Genomic DNA, 20,335 nt, shown 5'->3' with positions numbered 1-20,335 from the left:
GAGTTGTTAGCTTAATATAGTAGAGTGAAATGATAGTTTATATAATAATGTCATGTATTAATTTTTTAAATAAAAAAATAAAACAAACAAATTCATTAGAAGAAAAACAAAGAAACTCCAACCTAAACAAGTACATTTGAAGTATAAAAAAAAACTAAATAAAGACAATAAGACAAACAAAAGAACATTTTCTAATATTTTTCATAAAGACAACAAAGATGAACAATTGGATCCCAAAAAATAAAATAAGATTGATCATGTTTGCATCGCAGTAATAAAATTCTAAGATATTAATGCACATCACTACCATTATGTTTTCTTGGGTTGACCTGCTTTGAAGGTCTTCTTATTGGATTTTACTTCAGGTTTAGGAAGACCTCCCGATCTACAAGAAATTTGAAATGGTTCATCGTTTTCACTTAAAGATTTATCCTTATTCATCCATCTTTTCAGCCCATAACTTAGAAACTTAATTGGTTTCTTGTAAAAAAATATCAGTTAAGATAGATTCAACTATATCTACTATCAAGATGGTCAATCATGACCCTTGAGCCTTTTGTTCATCACTTGAAAGAGATTTAAAATAATTATGCAAAGCCAAATCTTGAGAAATTGATTCGGAAGTAACACATTTGACAGCAACAATGTTAGGACTTGTTGCATTAGTTGAAAATTTGAGATGGGAGAATCATTCTAAAATACCAAAATTTTTATGACACAATAAATCACTCCTTTTAACAAATCATCTGATTCATAGACATCATCTAAATAAGACATATCAGCAAAAATATCATTTTGAGATCTGGACCTCTATATCAACAACATTTATAACAACATATACATTATCAACAATAGATCATTCTTCATCAAATTTCTTAAATTTTTTACTAACAAAAAGACTCAACCTCAACTAACAACAATTTTAATAAAAATATCAAAATCAATAATAACTCTCTTAACTTCCACCATCTCTACGTTACGAATAAATATACTCCTCGAATTTTCTAATCAGACGTCTGATTATGTTTTATCAGTTTTGTTACCCACCTTTCGAATATTGTTATGTCTTGTTTATGTCAAAGAAACGACGTTAACATGATAAATAATTCCAACAATTTTAAAGGTTAGATAACTAAAGGGAAAAAGCTAAAATAAAGACGGAGTGCGTGGATGAAAGAAAAAAAAACGAAGAGAATGTGATGGTGAAAGATGATGATTAGTTAATAAACAAAATTCCATGAACAATTTGTTAAATTCCAATTGGATATTCCCTTTCGACATTCTTTTCAATAAAGGACCTGACAGCCTTCAAAATGAAGATCGTGCATCCAAAAGTTTGAGATTCCTTTCCTTTGTTAGTACCCAAAAAGAAATCTAAATATAAAATTACACACGCTTGCATGAAACACTACGTGTTATATCAAAACGAAAATTATTGAAGTTTTGGAGATCATTGCCCTAGATCGTTTCCTTAAATATCCCATACCACGTCTTGCAATTTTTTAGTCTTCAAAGAATTCATAAACATCCTCAAGAATGGAACCCTAATTCTCCAACTCTTTTAAAAGAATCAAAAGTTAGATAAGAAACCTCAAAACCAAAACAAATAAAAGATTAAACACTTCCCTAGCTCTTTGAAAGAAAATAAAGTTTAATTGTTTTTATAAGTTCCACCCATATGTCACAGTGCTGCTATTAAAAATTATTTCTGTTATTAGATTATATTTTTTATCCGTAAAAAATAAATTAAATTAAATTATAAAATATATTTAAGAGTGTTCCAACTCTTATTAAAAAAATGTTCTTCACAAAATCTACACTCAAAATATGCAACCTAAAAAAGAGTAAATCAACTCGGTACAAAAAGTAATTCTAAGATGACTACCAAACACCTTTCACTTCGGTTCCACAACTATTGATTCACAAAGTTTCATAGCAAACTTGTTTATAATACTACTAAAAAAGTCATTAAATAATAACTAATTTTAAAAATTTAAAATAATTAATTATTATATAAATTAAATTATATATTATCTTAAAAACTAAAAAAAAAAATATTTAAATTATAAATAACTTTTAAATTAATAGTTATATATCAAACTATTTATCAATAATAAAAAATAATTTAAATATCAATAATTTTTTTAATTTTTAAAATAATATCTAATATAATAACTAATTTTTTTAATCTTTAAAATTAATTTTTATTTAATAATTTCTATAAGATAAGATAAAAAAAATTATAAAAATAGAAAAATAAAATTATAAAAACAGAGAAAATTAATTAATTAAGTATAATATATTATTGATGATTAATCTATAATATGTCCATTAATTTTATGATGTTGCTCGCTTCCCCTTTCGGAAGAAAAAAAGCTAGATCCTACCACACTACGTAAAATCTAACAACGTTAACAGTTATTTTTTTTCAATTTTATAGTATTTAAGAATTCGAAATAAATCTTACAATTGTTTCAAAAAATTCAAATTCGCTTTTAAAGAACTGATTTTCTATATATGGACAACATTTTTATATATAAGAACTCTTACATAAAATATTTTAACGGTAGGTTAACAAATATACATATATTATTGAAAAACATTTATTTCTTTTAATAAAAAACGTGAGCCTTCCACTATGTATATTAACTAGTTTATTAAAAAAAATACATTAACTAGAGTTGAGCATGTAGAATAGCATAACTAGAATAGTGCATAATTAGAATTTGTTGTTGCAGGTTGCAGAACCCTACCAACACCGACAAATATATGTTGGTAACACCTTAGATATGCTATAATTTATATCTTGTCTGGTGGACTGAATCCTAGACTAATGTGGATTCCACGTTGAACCAAATTTAGTTGTTCCAATTTCAGCATATCCAACTTCTAAGTTCGGACAGAGAGGACCAAGACTACTAGTGGATTCAACCTAAAAGTCACTTTCTTCGGAGAAAAAAAATATATTTATATTAAATTTTGGTTCTCAATAATTATTTTTCTTAGTTTAAACTAGGACAAAATGAGTTCTTAGAAAAATATCTTTTATCATTCGTTAAAATGTAAAATTTGATTATTAAATTGATTTTATGTTGAAATAACAATATTCATTACGAGAATCATGAAATAAAAACCAATTTGTAGAAACCAAAATAATTAATTAGTTGCAATAGTAACTAAATTAGATATCATTTTAGAAACTAAAAAAAAATTTGGTTTCTAAATTAGTTTATGTTATTTTCTATTATTGTTAAATAGTTTCTAAATTGGTATCTAATTAGTCACCAAGATTTTGCTACTAAATTTAGAAACTAAATAATTAGTAGTTAAAACCTTAGTGGTTAATTAGATACCAATTTAGAAACTATTTAATTTAGAAACCAAATTTCTTTTTAATTTCTAAAATAGTCTCTATTTTAATTTTTATTGTAACTAATTATTTTGATCTCTAAAAAATAGTTTCTATTTCATGATTTTCTTGTAGTAATCAGTCTTTATTTTAGTCCTAGAAAACTTGGTCACTAAATTTTAGGAGATGAATTCAATAATAAAAAATTGGTGAAAAGTTAAAATTCACAATGAAATTAAATTTAATAATTAAAATTAAATAATTTTTAGTAACTAATTTAGAGTTATTATTATTAATAATAATAATAATAATGTTAACAACTTGTGAGAAAAAAGTGAACCAAAATCTTTTGAGCAGAGATGGAACTTATAACCACTTCAAAAAAAATTGTGATCATATTACGACTATTATTATTAATAATAATAATAATGATTATTATTATTATTACTATATTAATAATAATCAAAACAATAATATTATTGTTAAAAATAATCATAATAATTAAAATAACAATTATAATAATAAAATGATTATAACTATAATCATAATAATAAAATAATTATAACTCAATAACTAAATTGATAGTTAATTTGTAATCATGTATTTGTATTTAGCGACCAACTGGAATTTGGTTGCTACATCAGTATAAATTAGTGACATAAATCAAAATTGGTCACTATTTGTAGTCATGTATTTGTATTTAGTGATTAACTAGAATTCACTCATTGTATAAATTAGTGACATAAACCAAAATTGGTTGCTACTTTACGATCATATATTTGTATTTAGCAATCGAAATCAAATTCGATAATTAATTTGTAGGCATTTAACGATCAAAATTGAATTGATCGCTAATTTGTAAACATACATTTGTATTTAACAATCAATTTGATTTCTATCTCTAAATCAATGCAAATTAGCAACGAAAATCAAATCAATAGCTAATTTGCACTCTTCTATTTTTTGGGTCAAAAGTTTAAAGTTCATAATGCAATTTCAATCCAAAAAACACCTTACAAACTATACAATTCAGAACACAAAATTGTATTCAAAATTTTAAAGTTCAAAATACATTTTCAAACTAAAAATTCAACTCTAAAACTCGAAATACAAAATTATGTTACAAATTATAGAGTTCAAAATGCATTTTTAAACTCAAAAAATACCTTCCAAACTCTAAAATTGATAATATTATTATGTATTCTAAATTCTAGAGTTCCGGAATGTCTACAAATTATAGAATTCGAAAATGAAAAAAAAAAAACAATTTCTGCTCCTTTTTTCAAGGTAGTCTTAGAATTGAAATTTTATGTAGGTGAAGAAAGAAACTATGGGGGTGGAGAAAAAATTTCCGTATTTAATGAGTCCGAAAAGCAGGTCAGTTCAGTTTGTCAGGGCTTGCTATTCAAGTTAAGTTTCAGACTCTTTTTTCCTACACCTCCATACCTTCTTGTGTCACCCCCATATTAAATGTAAGAATATCATTTTCTCCTTTTTTTTGCCACTCCCATACATAATCTGAAAGATGTTTTTGGATCCAGAATTCTTCTTGAGATTTATAAAATTCGAAATTCTTTTTTGAATTTGAAATAAACCTATGGATTATGTAGTTCAGATATATTCCGATTACATAATCCGGAAGTCAATCTCATAGTTAGAAAAACTTCTGAATTATGTAATCTGGAAACTAATCACACATCTGAAAAAAGAAAAAAAAAGGCTTTCGGATTACATAATCCGAAAGCTAATCTTATGTATAAAAAAGACTTCTGAATTATGTAATCCGGAAGCTAATCACAAAAGGCTTCCGGATTACATAATCTGAAAGCTAATTATAAATCTAAAAAAAGACTTCCGGATTAATCACAAAAGGCTTTCAGATTACATAATTCAAAAGGCTTCTGAATTACATAATCCATAAGTTAATTATGGATCTTGAAAAAAGACTTCTGGATTATGTAATCCGGTATATTAAAAATGAGTATTTTTGAAATAAAAAAAAACTTATGGGGTGGCACAAAAAGGTATGGAGGTGCAGGAAGAAGCAGCCAAGTTTCAAGGCACTGCAGTGCTTGTCAATAGAAACCTTAAAATGGGCATTCAAAGATCCAAGAAATATGCTTTGCAGTTTTAATTGGATACAAGAATTTAAACCCACTATATACACAATGAAATATCACGTCGGGGCTTTTGCTTTCTTAACCCATAATTACTACTTGCACCAATACTAACATTAACATGAAAAAGATTAAAATACATTTAACTTATAATTTAATCTTCAAGCCTAATTTTTCCTCACCTCCATTCTACGTCTTCTCTCTTCTTTGTTGCATCCCTCCCTCCCAAACCACCAGATTATCCTTTTAATTTTTTTACTATTTAATTTAGAAAACTGAATCCATAATATTTATGTATCTTAGTGTTAAAAGAAAAAAAATGTGTTGTAATATAAGAGAATATATTCATTTTCTTTATTATTTTTTAATTATTTTGGAGATTTCAATAATGCTTATTCTAAAACTATTTGTTTATATAGTAATTTTTTTTTGTTTTTTTTTTCATTTTTAGATTCCTATCTAACATTCAGGACGTGAAAAATATAATAAGATAAAAGTAGATTCTGTATTTTCTTGCTTGTGCGGGATTTTTAATAATTTTAGGATTTTATTTATTTTAACATATTTAACTAGTAAAAAAAAACTAAGTTAAAAAAATACCAAAATATGAATACAGAACCGTGCTATATACATACGTTTATGCATTTTTTTTTTTTTTCATACACATTGTTTAGTTCTTTATATCGATGTTGATTTGTAAGTAAATATTATCAATGTTATTGTGTTGTTAGAGATAATCGAACCCAGATTTCATGAATAGAAATAAAATATTTAACTACTACACTACACAAATTTAGTGATTATATTATGATTAATATTATTCTTATGAGTATTATCATGTCAAAATATTAATATTAATAATAACAACAACATTAATATTATTATAGATTTTATTATTAATAATATATTTAATAATAAAAATAATAATAATTAACCATATTAATATTAACAAAAATATTAGTAATAATAACAATTTTAATGATATGAACAATACTAGAAATGTTAATACTAATAATAATCATATTAATAATAATTTTAATAATATTAATAATAATGTTAATAGTAATAATAATTTTAATAATATTAATAATAATGTTAATAGTAATAATAATTTTAATAATATTAATAATCTTAATAATAATATAAATAATATTAATTATAATATTTACAATATTACTAATATTATTAAAAATATAAACAAAAATATTAATATTATTATTATTAATATTAGTAGTAATAATATTATTATTAATACTTTTAATATTGTTATTAATAATTTTTATATTATTAATATTAATCATAGGTAGATTTACTTATGAATTTTGCACATGTAGGTAGGTATTCGTTGGTAAAATAGCAATGGATACCGATAGGTAAATTTACCTACAAATCCTGATAATTTTAATAACTATAATATTAATATTAGTATTCATATTATTTTTATTATAATTACCATTAAAACTATTATCTTTACTAGCGGGAACACAGGCGCACGTATTTTTCATTTTTACTATTTATATATTCATATAATTTTAATAAATATTAAATTATATGAGAAGATATGTAAATTATCTAAATGTACTATTGATAATAGTTTTATTAAGATTTTATGTTAATTTTTTTATATTTTTATTTTATTGTTTTTGAATATTAAATTTTGATTTAACTTGGGTGTAATCTTGAACTTTTTGTAAGGTTATCAAGATTAAAATTAAGGTTTAAAAAAAATGGACTAGCAAACAATGTCAAAACATAATGCAAATGGTTGTATGTTGGAAGTTGTAGAATCCATCACCATATCAATGGAATCCACATCTTCCAGGGCAAAGAAGTTGAAAAAAATAAAATAATAAACTAAATACAAATTACCAAACTTCCAACTTATGTAATATCTAATAGATCAAAGCATCACTAGACATAAAAACTTTGCCCCCAAAGCTGGGCTTAGGATTCATACAAAAATATAAAAAAAATTAAGAAAGCAATATAAACAAAAATGTTCAAATCCTATAATAATGAGACACGTCTCTGCTTAGAACGCTTTGGGAAGTGTGAGAAGGAGGAAGCAATGGTGGTTGTTATACAGTGGTGATTGAAGAGGGACTAAGATGGGGTGAGAGTAGGAGAAGAACATGGAGCATGAAGGAAGAAGGTTCAAAATGTGTCAAAATTTATGAGCATTTTTTTTTTTGGATGCAATTGATGAAAACTACTCCTTATAAGGAGGTGGATGTAACGGGTGAAAACTACTCAAGTGGATGTAAATGGTGAGGGTGAAAACTAGTGAAGAAAGTGGTAACCGTTCACTCCCTCTCATTATGCAATTAATTTTCAAAATAAATTATTTCTTTCAATTCAAACAGTTGCTCCATTTATCTCAAATATTTTATTAAATTTATTTCTCTCTCATACAAAAGACACTCTCTCATTATGCAATTAATTTTCAATTCATAACCACTCCTCCACCTCTCTTTCAATTCATAACCACTCCTTCACCTCTCTTTCATTTCATAACTATTCCTCTACATCTCTTTCAATTCAAAATCGCTTTTCCACCTCTCTTTCAATTCAAAATCGCCCTATTACGTATACCAAATATTGTAGAAAAAATAAGAAAGGGCACAATGACCATAATACAATAATAAAATTAAATATTAATATAAGGATAAAATGAGAAAAAAAATTAAGAGCAGTTAAGAGGGGAATAAGAAATGACACAATGACCATAATACAATAATAAAATTAAATATTAATATAAGGATAAAATAGGTAAAAAATTTAAGAGCAGTTAAGAGGGGAATCCCCTTTATATATAGGTATAGATTATCCATATTATTATTAAAATTAATCTTATTATTAATAGTTATGTTAATAGTAATAATAATACTATTATTATTAATATTGATATCATCATTATTATATATTATTAAGTGGATAATATTAAATAGTAATATTAATAATAATATAATAATATTTATAATACAAATAATAATAATATTATTATTATTATTAGCAAAAACAGGTGTGAGACAGTTTTTTATATAATATTATTACACTAAAAATTTAATTAATATATAATAAATTTATAAATGTCATTATAAATTGTAATATATATATTTCTATGCCATTCTAAAATACATTCTAAAGAAGTGATACATTTTCAGAGGAGGATGTGTTTAGTTTTTCTTTTATTTATAAAAAGTATTTTTTTTTAATGAACATATTTATATTTATTAAATTATAACACCAGTACCAGTTGAGTAAATTTATATTATTTGAATAGAAAATATAATTTAACTTTAAATGAGTTTTTTTAATGTATAAAAAACGTCATTTATACTTTCTCAAATCTTTAAAAACTACACGACAAGAAACTAGTGTAATACATTTATGATATAGTTTATAATAAAAGATGGAATAAATCACTAGAAGCTTAAAAATGTATATACTTTGTTTTTCAAAGAAGATTGTTACTAAAGCAACTATGAATCTTGTTAATAGAAAATAATGTATTAATTAATACATTAATACATTATTGTTAAATGATTTCTAAATTAGTATCTAATTAGTTACAAAAGTTTTTGCTAGAATCTAAATAATTGGTAGTAAAACCTTGGTAACTAATTAGATAAATCATTAAACAATAATATAAATTAATTTAAAAACTAAATTTTTTTCTAGTTTCTAAAATAATTTCTAATTTATTTTTTATGAAAGTAATTATTTTTCTACCAAATTTAAAAGTTTCCTTTAATTAGTTGTTAACTTGGACCCACTCAATAGAATAAAAAATATTATTGTGATCATTATGTAAAATTAGTATATTCTTTTTATCAATTGACTTGTATATCAATACAAGTGATTGATGATCCTTAAGTATTTCATTCTTTTATAAATTCAGAAAAATCAATAAATTACAAAATAAATAAAGATATATGTAATATACACAATTATCTATTTGTGTAAGCATATGTATGAATGTTTTGTGGGATTTTCATTGAACTATAAGATCTGGATTATGCACTGAATACAAAATAATATAATGATATGATAGGGTTTTGATATTTCCCAAATGCAGAAGAGTGTGTTTTCATTCTCCATTTTCATCCTTTATATTGAAAAAGTGTGTTTTCTAGTTTTTTTTTTCAAATTTAAATTTTCTGTTTAAAATCCAAAAATTGTGTTCTAGAATTTTTTTTTTCACATTCAAATTTTTAGTTTAAAATTAAAAAAAAATCTATTTTTTTTTTCATATTTCAAAATCACAAAGAATAAAATTGGAAAAAAAAATCCTCTTTATATATTGTGTTTTTTTCACATTCAAATTTTCAATTTAAAATTCAAATAATTGTGTTTCTAATTTTTCATTCAAATTCAAATTTTTAAATTTAGATTTGTCATATTTTAAAATTATAAAGGATAAAAATAAATATATATATATATATATAAAAGATAAAAAAGTTCTTTATATATTATTATAAATTAATATTATTATTACTATTAATATTATTATTATGAATATATGGATAATAATTTATAGGTAAACAATTTTCACTCTTCCTTCTCTCTTTTTTCCCAATCTTCATTAAAAGAATTAAAATTGAACCAATTTTTCACTCTATCTAAAAAAAATATTACTTGAATTTATATTTTAACACAATTTTTAAAATAAATTAGAACAAATATAGAACCTACCATAAAAATGGTTAAAGTTTATTTTATAATGTAGTAATGATCATTTATTGAAGAAAGAGAATAGAAATATTAATTAGATGTTTTTGGATATTACAAAACGCGTGGCAATACAAAATACCCAGGACAAAATAATTAATTCACCCCTTTAAATATATCATAAATATATTTTAATCCTTTATAATTTAACTTTCTTTTCCGTTTTATCCGTTTAAATTTAATTAATTTAATGTTTTCTATTACAATAATTACAAAAATAATATATATAGAAGTTAAAGCATTTGTAAGAATTATTCCTTAATTTTTTAACTGATGAATTCTATTTTAATGGAATAACCTTTACAGTTATGTTAATATACAATTTTTAATATTTTAATTTTAAATTAAACTCAACTGTATGAAATATATTATAAATATTTTAATCTGATTTTAAATTTAATTTTATTTCTTATTCATATTTAATTAAAATTTAATATTTTTAAAACAATGAAAATGAGTGTTGGATTTTTTTTTTCAATTTCATCATATTATTTTAAATATTCTTAATTTAATATCACTCTTAATGTTGAATTAATATAATATTTCCTATCAAATTAAAATCTCCGTTCAAATTAATGATGCTCTACTGTAATTAAATTTATCATGAGTTTACATTCAATTTTTTTTTTATAAAAATATATGTAATTTGACATCTAAACTACCATTAGACATTAGAGTAACAACAATCATCTACCATTATATGAAAAAATATTATTAAAAAAAGAAAAAAAAATATAAGGATATTAGGTCAAAACTCATATATTAACAAAAATGATACAGTACATAAGTAGACTATAATTATTCATAAAGAATTTTAAGAACAGACTAGATAAAAGTCTATTATACCAATAAAATAAATAATTTTCTATTAATAATTTTTAAATTAACCAAGTTATCAGCACACATATTCTTTTCACAAAAAATATGAGTAACCTTAAACCACCTAATTTTCTCACAATAATTAAGACAAGTATTCATTGATTTTGAAACATTCAAGAAACATTTGTCCTAGTAGTAAATGCAACCCAAACCAAAGTAGAATCACATTTCAACCAGATATTAATAAGCCTCATCTTTTAAGCTTCCTCTCTAGCATGTATAACTCCATAAAACTCAACCACTAGAGTAGTTTGAACTTCAAGGAACATAGAGAAAGCTACAATAAATTCTCTCATACTCTCACAAAAAATACCTCCACAAGTAGCAAGGCCTGAATACCCCTAACAGTCTCATCAATATTAATTTTAACGCAGTCTAGTAAAGAAAACTTTCATCTCACAAGAAGAGGACGAAGAACTTTACTAATACCAAAAAATTTGACAACTTTAAAATCCATAATATCACATTTTTCATAGAAGTTTTAGAAGAGTTATCTACAAGACAAGTTAAATCTTTAATAACCGAAATAGTCTGAAAAATCTCAATCTTATCTTGAAAACGAGCCCAAATAAAATGAAGAGTTTTTGAAAATTAAATGAGTTAAAAGAAATAAATGGAAGTAATTAAATATGTATTATTAATGGTTTTGTATTTTTCAGTTTTTTTTTTATGGTGAAAACCCACCGTGTTCCACTGCATGTCTAACCGAGGGCGGATATATATATATATATATATATATATATATATATATATATATATATATATATATATATATATATATATATATATATATATATATATATATGGAAAATGATAGTGTGACAACTCAAAAAGTTGTATACAACCATGATGTGATAGGTTTAGAAATAAATATATATAGTAAAGGATAAATTTGTAATTAAATAATATAAAAAAGTATTAAAATAATAGTATTAGGAGTTGTAACTTGTATAAAAAAAAAAAAGTTATCCTTATATCATTCATATATATACACGAGGGACTGGGGTCAGAGTCACGCAAAACACTTCCTTCCTCAACAGCTTCAGTTTCCTGTCACCACAAAACGTTTCAACAAAACTCCAAATTACAAATCCCAAACACAGAAACGTTTTTCACATTTTGTGCCATGGAGAACAATGACATCGGAGCTCCGTCGGATGCCGCGCTCTTTTACCAGATGCCACCGACGGAACAGCCACACAGCCCCATGCACCACTGGAGGATCTTCTCCGACCACTCCTATCCCCTCCTCGACACCTTGGACAACCTTCCCAACTTCGATAGCAAACATCTTGATTTCGAAATGCCCAACTCTTCACTGCTGCCTCCGCTGCCACCAACCGCTTCTCTAGTGTCCGTTGACTCCGAAACCTCGGAGAAACCCAGCTGGCAGATCGGAGCTGCACCAGTAGTGCCCACAGCCGGACTCGACCGAGGAAAGTCCGTAGTCTCGGGTGATCTCTGCATGGCCGGCGGCGGAGCTGATGGCTGTATTAAGGATTGCGGAAAGAAGAAGAAAGCGAAGCCGCGTCGGAAGAACGCTTCCCTTCAGGCGTCATTGACAAAGTTGATGCAGGCCGGGCCACCGATTTCTTTGGCGAGGAAGCGTATGGAGCCGGAGGAGCTTGCTGAACTTGCTAAGGTTGATCCCATGAAGGCTAAGAGGTCTTATTCTTTTTTCCATTTTAATTATTTTTTAATTAAATCGTTTTTAAAGTTGGATTTTTGTTCCGGCTATATATAATTTATATGTGTAGAGATGTGGTTGGTTTTGACTGAATATAGTTATTTTACAAAATAAATTATATTTTTCATGAAGAAAACAAAGTTTGATATTATTAATTACTTGTGTTAAATTATAATAAAAAATTAATGGAAACATAATTACTTCTCTTTTCAAGGAATAATTTTTTTTAAAATTATTTTTGTGCATACTCATTTTAATAGGAACTTATTATTATTCATAAAAAATCTTCATCAAACCTTAATCATTTTGCCGTTAAAGTTATCAAATAGCAGATTTTTATGGTCTAATTAACGGTCTGATTTTAGAAGTATATTAAATTATTAAAATACAAATAAAATATATTTTTAAAATTATAATTTAAAAAAAGGATTTGACATATAAATTATAATATATGTATGTAATTATTTTATATTTTTTTCAAATACTATTATTATTTTACAAAGGGTGGTGATAATAATTCACTTTAACAACTCAATAAATTAATATTTTAATTTTTTTTTCAACTTAAAATATTATTATATTAATATAATAGTTATTAATGTGATTTATTTTTTGGTAATAAATTAATCTTTTCCTTTTAAAAAACAAACTTATTCATAAACTTAAAGAAGTTTGACAGAGTTATATACCATCTTTTATGTAATAAATTAAGAAATAAATATATATAATAAAAATAAATTTATAATTAAATAATATTAAAATATTAAAATAATAATATTAAAAATTGTAATATAGTTGTTTAGAAAATTAGAATTATCAATGTATCATTATCCTAGACGAGCCAAGTTCGACAATTTTTCATAGTTTTTCATCTTTGCATGGTAATTAAGAGTTCTTCCACTGTGATCTATTTTTTTCAAATTTATTACTACAACTTCAAAATCAAATAAATCATTCCAATGCATGACTTTGTTTTAAATTGCTTTTTTTTATAATTTAATAAAGAACTTCCGCTTGCAACTTTTTTTAACAATTCTAAGAAATTATATTTGCATAAATGATTTTTAATTTTTTTTTATAGAAATTGTGTTTGCGTACATAATTTTCATTTTTTTAATGGAAATCATGCTTTAGTGTATAATTATATTTTTTTAAATAAAATTTGTATTTATACTATACAAGAAAATTATGAAATAGAAACTAATTTTTAGAAATAAAAGATAATTAGTTGCTATAGTGACTAAATTAAAGATTAAAAAAAATTGGTTTCTAAATTAGTTAATGATTTCTAAATTGGTATTTAAATAACCACAAAGGTTTTTCAATCGAATTTAAAATCTAAATAATTGGTAGTTAAAACTTTAGTAACTAATTATATATCAATTTAGAAACTATTGAACGATAATATAAACTAATTTATAAATCAATTTCTTTTAGTCTCTAATTTAATCAATATAACAACTAATTATTATTTTTTTTTAAAAAAATTATTTTTATTTCATAATTTTCTTGTAATGTTACCTAAAAAAAATATTACTTTAAATTGGTCTCTGTCTATCTCTTAATTACTTTAGAAGAAGTAATATTTAAATAAAAAAATCAGTTGACCATTTGCACAATTGACTTGCTCAAGAGAAATTAGTTTTCAGAGGATGTAGGATTAATGTTCTTAGACTGATATAAATTGAATCTTTGTGTTTTGTAGGATTCTTGCCAATAGGAAATCTGCTGCTAAATCAAAGGAGAAGAAAGAACGTAATGTGATAGAATTGCAAAAGAAGGAGGAATGGCTTGAAATTGAAGTAGTTAACCACATCAATAATATTGTCTTGTGTAAGGTATGTGTTTTCCTTTCAATTTATTATGGTTCTATATATATATAACGAAGATTTGGCAACTTGATTGTTAACACTAATATTTGTTAAAAATTAAACCTGTTACATCATTCCCTATATCTATTAATTATAAATGATGTTCTGAAAATACTTTGTTTGAAATTAAATATAGATGTTGTCTTTCCTTAGAAACTGTGGTGCCTTATTACAAAAGGTTTAGGATAATAATAATTAGATTAAATTACAATATTTGGCTGGGAAGAAATCCTGCAGATGCAAGACTGGATTGGGTTTGGAATAGCTAGACTAGGGGTAGAGGAGTGTTAGAATCTGGTTTTTGGGTTTTCTTTATATGAAAATTTCTTACAGACAACGCTTTGTTTTTGTTTTCTTTGTACGAAAAATTCCCTCAAGATAAGCAGGGTTGTTACTGTTTTTTTTTTTTTATTTGTTGATTTTGGTCTATCTTTCATATTTTGCTGCGATCATTTATGTGTTTGAAGGTTTTCTTTAGGAGCCGAGGTATTTTGTTTTTTGATAAAATATATTTTGAAGTTTGTTGTAATGATATTCTTGTTGGACAGATTTTTTGATTGTTTTTTAAAATAAAGATTTATTTTAAATAATTTATATTTATTTGTTCAAACTCAGAATTGAAATTTCTCTCTTCAAATTATTAAGTAACTTGTCTCCGCGGCAAGAATGACCACTTACAAGAATATACACCTATATGGTTTTACATAAACTTGTTCTCCAAAATTGTGTCTATTCCATTTTTATAAACTTTGAGAAATTTTGATATATTTCACTTATTTAAAAAATAAAAATAATCTACACAAACTTTGAAATTTCTTTTTCAATGTGTAATTAAAAAAATATCAATAAAGAATTGCATTAAAATGGAGCATTTTTTAATGCTTCAATTCATATATATTAATTAAGATGTCTTAGAGGTAAACTGGCGTTAACATCTCTAAAACCTCAGTTTTGCCACATAGTAGTACACTGTTTCGTAGCATATATATTTTTTTTAAAAAAATACTTCTTAATCACCCAGCATTTAGCTATTGAAACTCTTTCTTAAACGAGTTTCGTGTTATAAAAGAAAACTAAAAAGGTAGTAGTAATTTTCTACCCTTACATTTTGCTCTAAAACTACAAACCTCCATTCTTAGAAGATCAAGGGATCCACACTTTTGAACTCTTGATTAATAATTATCCCATTGAATATGTGTTTCAAAACTTTAGTAAATAGGTTCGTGTGTGGGTGCTTCATTTTGAATGAATTGAGCAAACTATTTGGTTTGGGTCTGCTTAATTGTATTTTTTTTAATTTGTGAATAATTACTCCTGATTCCTATATATGTTTGAAACAAATCATAAACTTAATTTTGATTTTTAAAACTTAAAATATTGGTTCATTATATTTAAGTCACAGTTGATTATATTATAGTCACCTTTCACCCAGATATATAATTTAAAGTCTTTTAATCGTGTTTCTGAATCTTTGATGGATTTAAGTGATTGGGATTGGAAAACATCCATAAATAATATGTCATGCATGTATCCATAAAAGAACATGGTGAAATTTAAATAAACGAAATTGTTGAGAAATGTTTTTGCCCCTAGATACTTATGTGCGGTATCTAAAATATAAATTGGGATCCAAAGAAAATTGAGAAATATGGCTGGATACTTTCCATATGCAGTTTGGATATTCATTGATCATAACCCAAATAAATGAACTGTAGCAATTTAAATGTGATAAATGTACTGTTTACTTGAGATTTATCTAAAAACTAATCCTACTTTAGGTTTTATGTGTAAGAAAATACTATTCTTCTCTGATGTGGTAAGTTTGATCTACACAGCACTTCACTAGAATATATTTTTATAATGTGTTTGCATTGCTTAGATACACGGTTTGTTTTGTACACTTTATTGATGTTTTTTTTGTTAGGTTTCTAAGGTCTTTTTCGGGGTGTTAGTAGGTCTAGTTAGGTTTTTGTGGACTGTTTTTTTCGGTTGAAACATGTTTATTAGACTACTATAAGTACTTTTTTTTAATAAGTTGGTGTATCCATCAAATAGTTATTTATTTTTTATTATCGATTAGAAAAATTATTTGAGTGTTTGAAACCTAAAATCTTAAAAGGCTTGTCTTATAATGAAGTTTTCATGTTGTGTCCTATGTTTTTAAACATCATATACTTTAATATGATCAAAATAATAAGGATTTGAGCTGATTTTTGTTAATAATTTTATTTATTGGTTTTTTATTATGTTTTTTATCAATAAATAATTAATGAAATTAAAAGAAAACACTTCTGTCTCAACTTCAAATCAAAGTTCTTTCCTAGTATAATTTTAGGATAATAAACTTAGGATCAAGACAGTTTAAAAAAATATAATCAAACTTACTATCATCTTTATGGATGTTGCCTATGACTAGTTTTTTTTTATGCTTGCATATATGTTGGACATGATTTCTCAATAGTTAATCATAATATCTTTGTAGTTAGGTTTATCTTCATATCCTTATGATACATGAGAAGAGTCACATGTGTGTGTTTAGTGCTAAATTAATATCATATTTTGATTTTGTAATTATTGAAGTGGTGAAACCCTCTTGGTTTCCTTTCAAGAGTTGCATTAAATTTTGTTTTTATTTTATTGTTACATTGATCCTATTACCTTTTTATATAATCTTTAATTTACACATTTATTGTATATAGAAATTAAAAAAAATTATATATATTTTTATTAAATGAACTTTTTATTATATTTCTTCATTTTAAAAAAATAAATAAATTATACTGAAAAAAGAAACACAGTTTGTAATACTTAAAATATGCATATATTATGGAATCATTAAATAATGGTATGCAATTTTTAAGATGGAAATGGAAAATCTTTTCTACGTACTCTCAAGAGGACAGTGAGGAAATATTGTAGGTGCCAGTCCACGATATTTCTCTTAAACTTGAGTTGTTGTTGTTTTTTCGTTACCTTTTACTTTTTCAGTATTTGGGTGGCTACCCTTGTACTCATTTTACATGAAAGTTATATAAAATAAAAACTGGTATATTTGTAATGTGTGCACTGGAGACAGCAAAGTAACCATTTTCATTTTAATTTATTCCTGTAAATCTCATAGTTGACCAGAGTTCATTTGTGATTCTAGATTTAGAAAAATTCTGTGTTGGTAATTTCTGTCTGAATATATAGTTTTTATTTATTCATATACTTTGATTTTACTATCATTAAAATGTTCTGCATCATGTGGAGGAGATATACATGTTTCACTCCTGAAAAAGTCCTGAAAAAAGACAAAGCACTACATTTAAATTAGTGTCTGAAATAAGAATGCAGGGATTAAGAGTCTGTTTATATACACTTTTTCTTGCATTCACCTAAAATAAAAACAAGCTCAAAATATAACTAGTTTATTAATTCCACATTGGTATTCAGTTAATTTTTGTCTCTATTATTTGAGGAATGTGGGTAGTTATTGAGAATTGCGTTCAACCATATATGGAAAATGTGTTTCTCTATAATTTGAAACAGAGTTTCTTGTTAAAGATGTTAATGGCTATTTTAGTGTTGTCGTCTTTAATAGTAGATACTGATAGAGATTGACATGTTTGTTACAATTGATGTGCAGCTTAATAACTTTCCTCTAATATCTAAAATTGGTCTGTGAGAGAGATTATAGATTGAAAACTCACATGGTGTTTTTGCGCATGGTTTATGAAAAAGGAAAGGAAATAATTATGTTAAATTTACGTACACATATGACAGAAAAAAAAAACAAAAAAAAACATTAATATCTCCTATGATGCAGAGACAGATTACTGTAGTCATTGTTCATGCAAAGGAGATCAGAATAAAATTAGAAGCTATGCAAGAAGAAGACCGATCTAAACCTGGTATGCATTCTTTTTATCATAAAAGAAATGTTTTGATCCTTATTCAAAAGTGTTTAGAATCTTAAACTACTACTTCTCCCATCCTTGTACAATTAGAATGTAATCTCCATTCTTATTATCAACCTCACTCCCTTACGCACAAAACAGCTAAAACATAACAATCTCATGATACCAACTAGAATACTGATATATCATATATGTGGATATTTGCTAAAAAAGTATTGTGATCCAAAATAACCTACTCTGCAGAACTGAATTTGTCCTCATCTATGCTTATGCCTGCTGCTGCACCGTCATATCGTTATGACACCCTTTATCATGCAGAGTCGTTGAAGGATTTGCCTCGACCTCCCCAAGGTATGAAACAAAAATAATGCAGAGGTCTGAAACTCTGAATTATTGCTTTGATATTCTTATATATCAGCATCACCTGCAGATTTTAACCACACAGAAACACCCTATATCCACTCTTTTTTTTATGGAACATACCCTAAGTGGCTTAAAAACATATTCTATTATAAAAACTGATACCTTTCTCTACTAATGCAATGTTTTCAAGCTTGTTATAGTGGACACAAATACCAATCAAAAGAAAATATTGCTTTAGAAAACTTACTTTGTTATCCATGCCCAGCTTTAGAAAGTATGCATAGTTTCATAGTTGTTTACTCCTAAAGTAGCAAACGTGAGCTTTCCCTCGCCTCACATTATAAACTGAACAATTTAAAGGTTTATCATTGTATCACTTTTTGCATGAACAATATCATGATACATCTGCATGTCTATCAATTACGTGCTTGCTTGAGCTGCTTTACATCGTATCACATATTAAATTGCATAAAATTGTTGTTTTATCATAAGACTACTTGTTGCAAGAAAAGTATTTTAGCATGTCTGCATTTATATAGGTTATTAGAATTTTTTAATTTTTTTTCCTGTGAACTTTTATAAAAAAAATTACTAAAAAAATAAACTTCCTATAAATTTTGATATGAATTTTAAAAGTTTTACGAAAAAATGTAAAGAAAATCTGTTTTTTCTAGTAGTGAATATCACTTTTCTTGTAGAATCTTAATATATGAAGTTTAACAACCTTTTAAGATAAGAGGGAGAACTTGTAATCCGTAATTAGTTTGTTATTTTTTACTAGTTTTGATCATAGAGTCTCTTGCTAATTTATAAATTCAGTACATCAATATTATCATGACACACTCTTGTATTTGCAGCTCACAGTGCTGTGTCGAAGGGAATTCACGGCCTCGAGGACGAAAACAAAAATCTTGATGTTTTATCGAGTTATCGTTCTCCAGGGGACCTTTTCGCTCCATTCTCTTCCAACTTACTTCTGCATCAGTTTCATAACCCACCATCTCAGCAGCATCTGAACCCTCTGCAGCCACAACTCTCCATGCCTAATCCTCTTGCTCCGTCTGGCCCGAGTTTCACTGGGCATTATGGCCCTAACTTCTCCAACTTCTGCAACTTCAATAAGCAAAACTAGTTCATTAGCACCATCGGTAAAAACATATAATCTTGTCTGTGTTTGCAATGCTCGAGATTGTGAAGGATATGTGAAGTTCAGTGTCCTGAATTTGTTCTTTATTGTTCTTATGTTTTACCGTGTCAGGCTATAGAGACTCTTCTAGTTTATTTCCTATATTTTTAGGCTAAAAACCAGACTCGCACTTTATTTCAACATTCTGTGGTGGAAACAATTGAACTTGATGAATGGTTGTGTTGGTGAAAACTTTCATATATTACTTAGTAGCTTCCGTATGCATGATCAAACTTTCTATTATGCAAAGCAA

General features: G+C 25.5%; 1 protein-coding gene across 1 annotated transcript; it reads left to right on the top strand.

Annotated features, from left to right (window-relative positions):
• Positions 1-12,134: 12,134 nt before the first annotated feature.
• Positions 12,135-20,028, top strand: LOC137828078 (transcription factor VIP1-like). Its single transcript, XM_068634496.1, has 5 exons — positions 12,135-12,741; positions 14,469-14,601; positions 18,443-18,527; positions 18,777-18,884; positions 19,754-20,028. Exons 1-5 carry the CDS (start codon positions 12,203-12,205, stop codon positions 20,026-20,028), a joined length of 1,140 nt encoding a protein of 379 aa, XP_068490597.1. The 5' UTR covers positions 12,135-12,202.
• The last annotated feature ends 307 nt before the right edge of the window (positions 20,029-20,335 follow it).

The sequence above is a fragment of the Phaseolus vulgaris genome, chromosome 7, assembly GCF_000499845.2.
Source record: "Phaseolus vulgaris cultivar G19833 chromosome 7, P. vulgaris v2.0, whole genome shotgun sequence".
In the NCBI taxonomy this organism is placed as follows: domain Eukaryota; kingdom Viridiplantae; phylum Streptophyta; class Magnoliopsida; order Fabales; family Fabaceae; genus Phaseolus; species Phaseolus vulgaris.
Note: the sequence above shows the minus strand (reverse complement) of the source record. Positions and strands in the feature narration are given on the sequence as shown.

What these genes read in the sequence shown, in the direction of transcription:
- LOC137828078 (XM_068634496.1), top strand. Translation starts at nt 12,203, where the DNA reads ATGGAGAACAATGACATCGGAGCTCCGTCGGATGCCGCGCTCTTTTAC. An exon ending in GATCCCATGAAGGCTAAGAG is followed by an intron (nt 12,742 to 14,468) that starts GTCTTATTCTTT and finishes TGTGTTTTGTAG; the next exon opens with GATTCTTGCCAATAGGAAAT. An exon ending in AGAAGACCGATCTAAACCTG is followed by an intron (nt 18,528 to 18,776) that starts GTATGCATTCTT and finishes CCTACTCTGCAG; the next exon opens with AACTGAATTTGTCCTCATCT.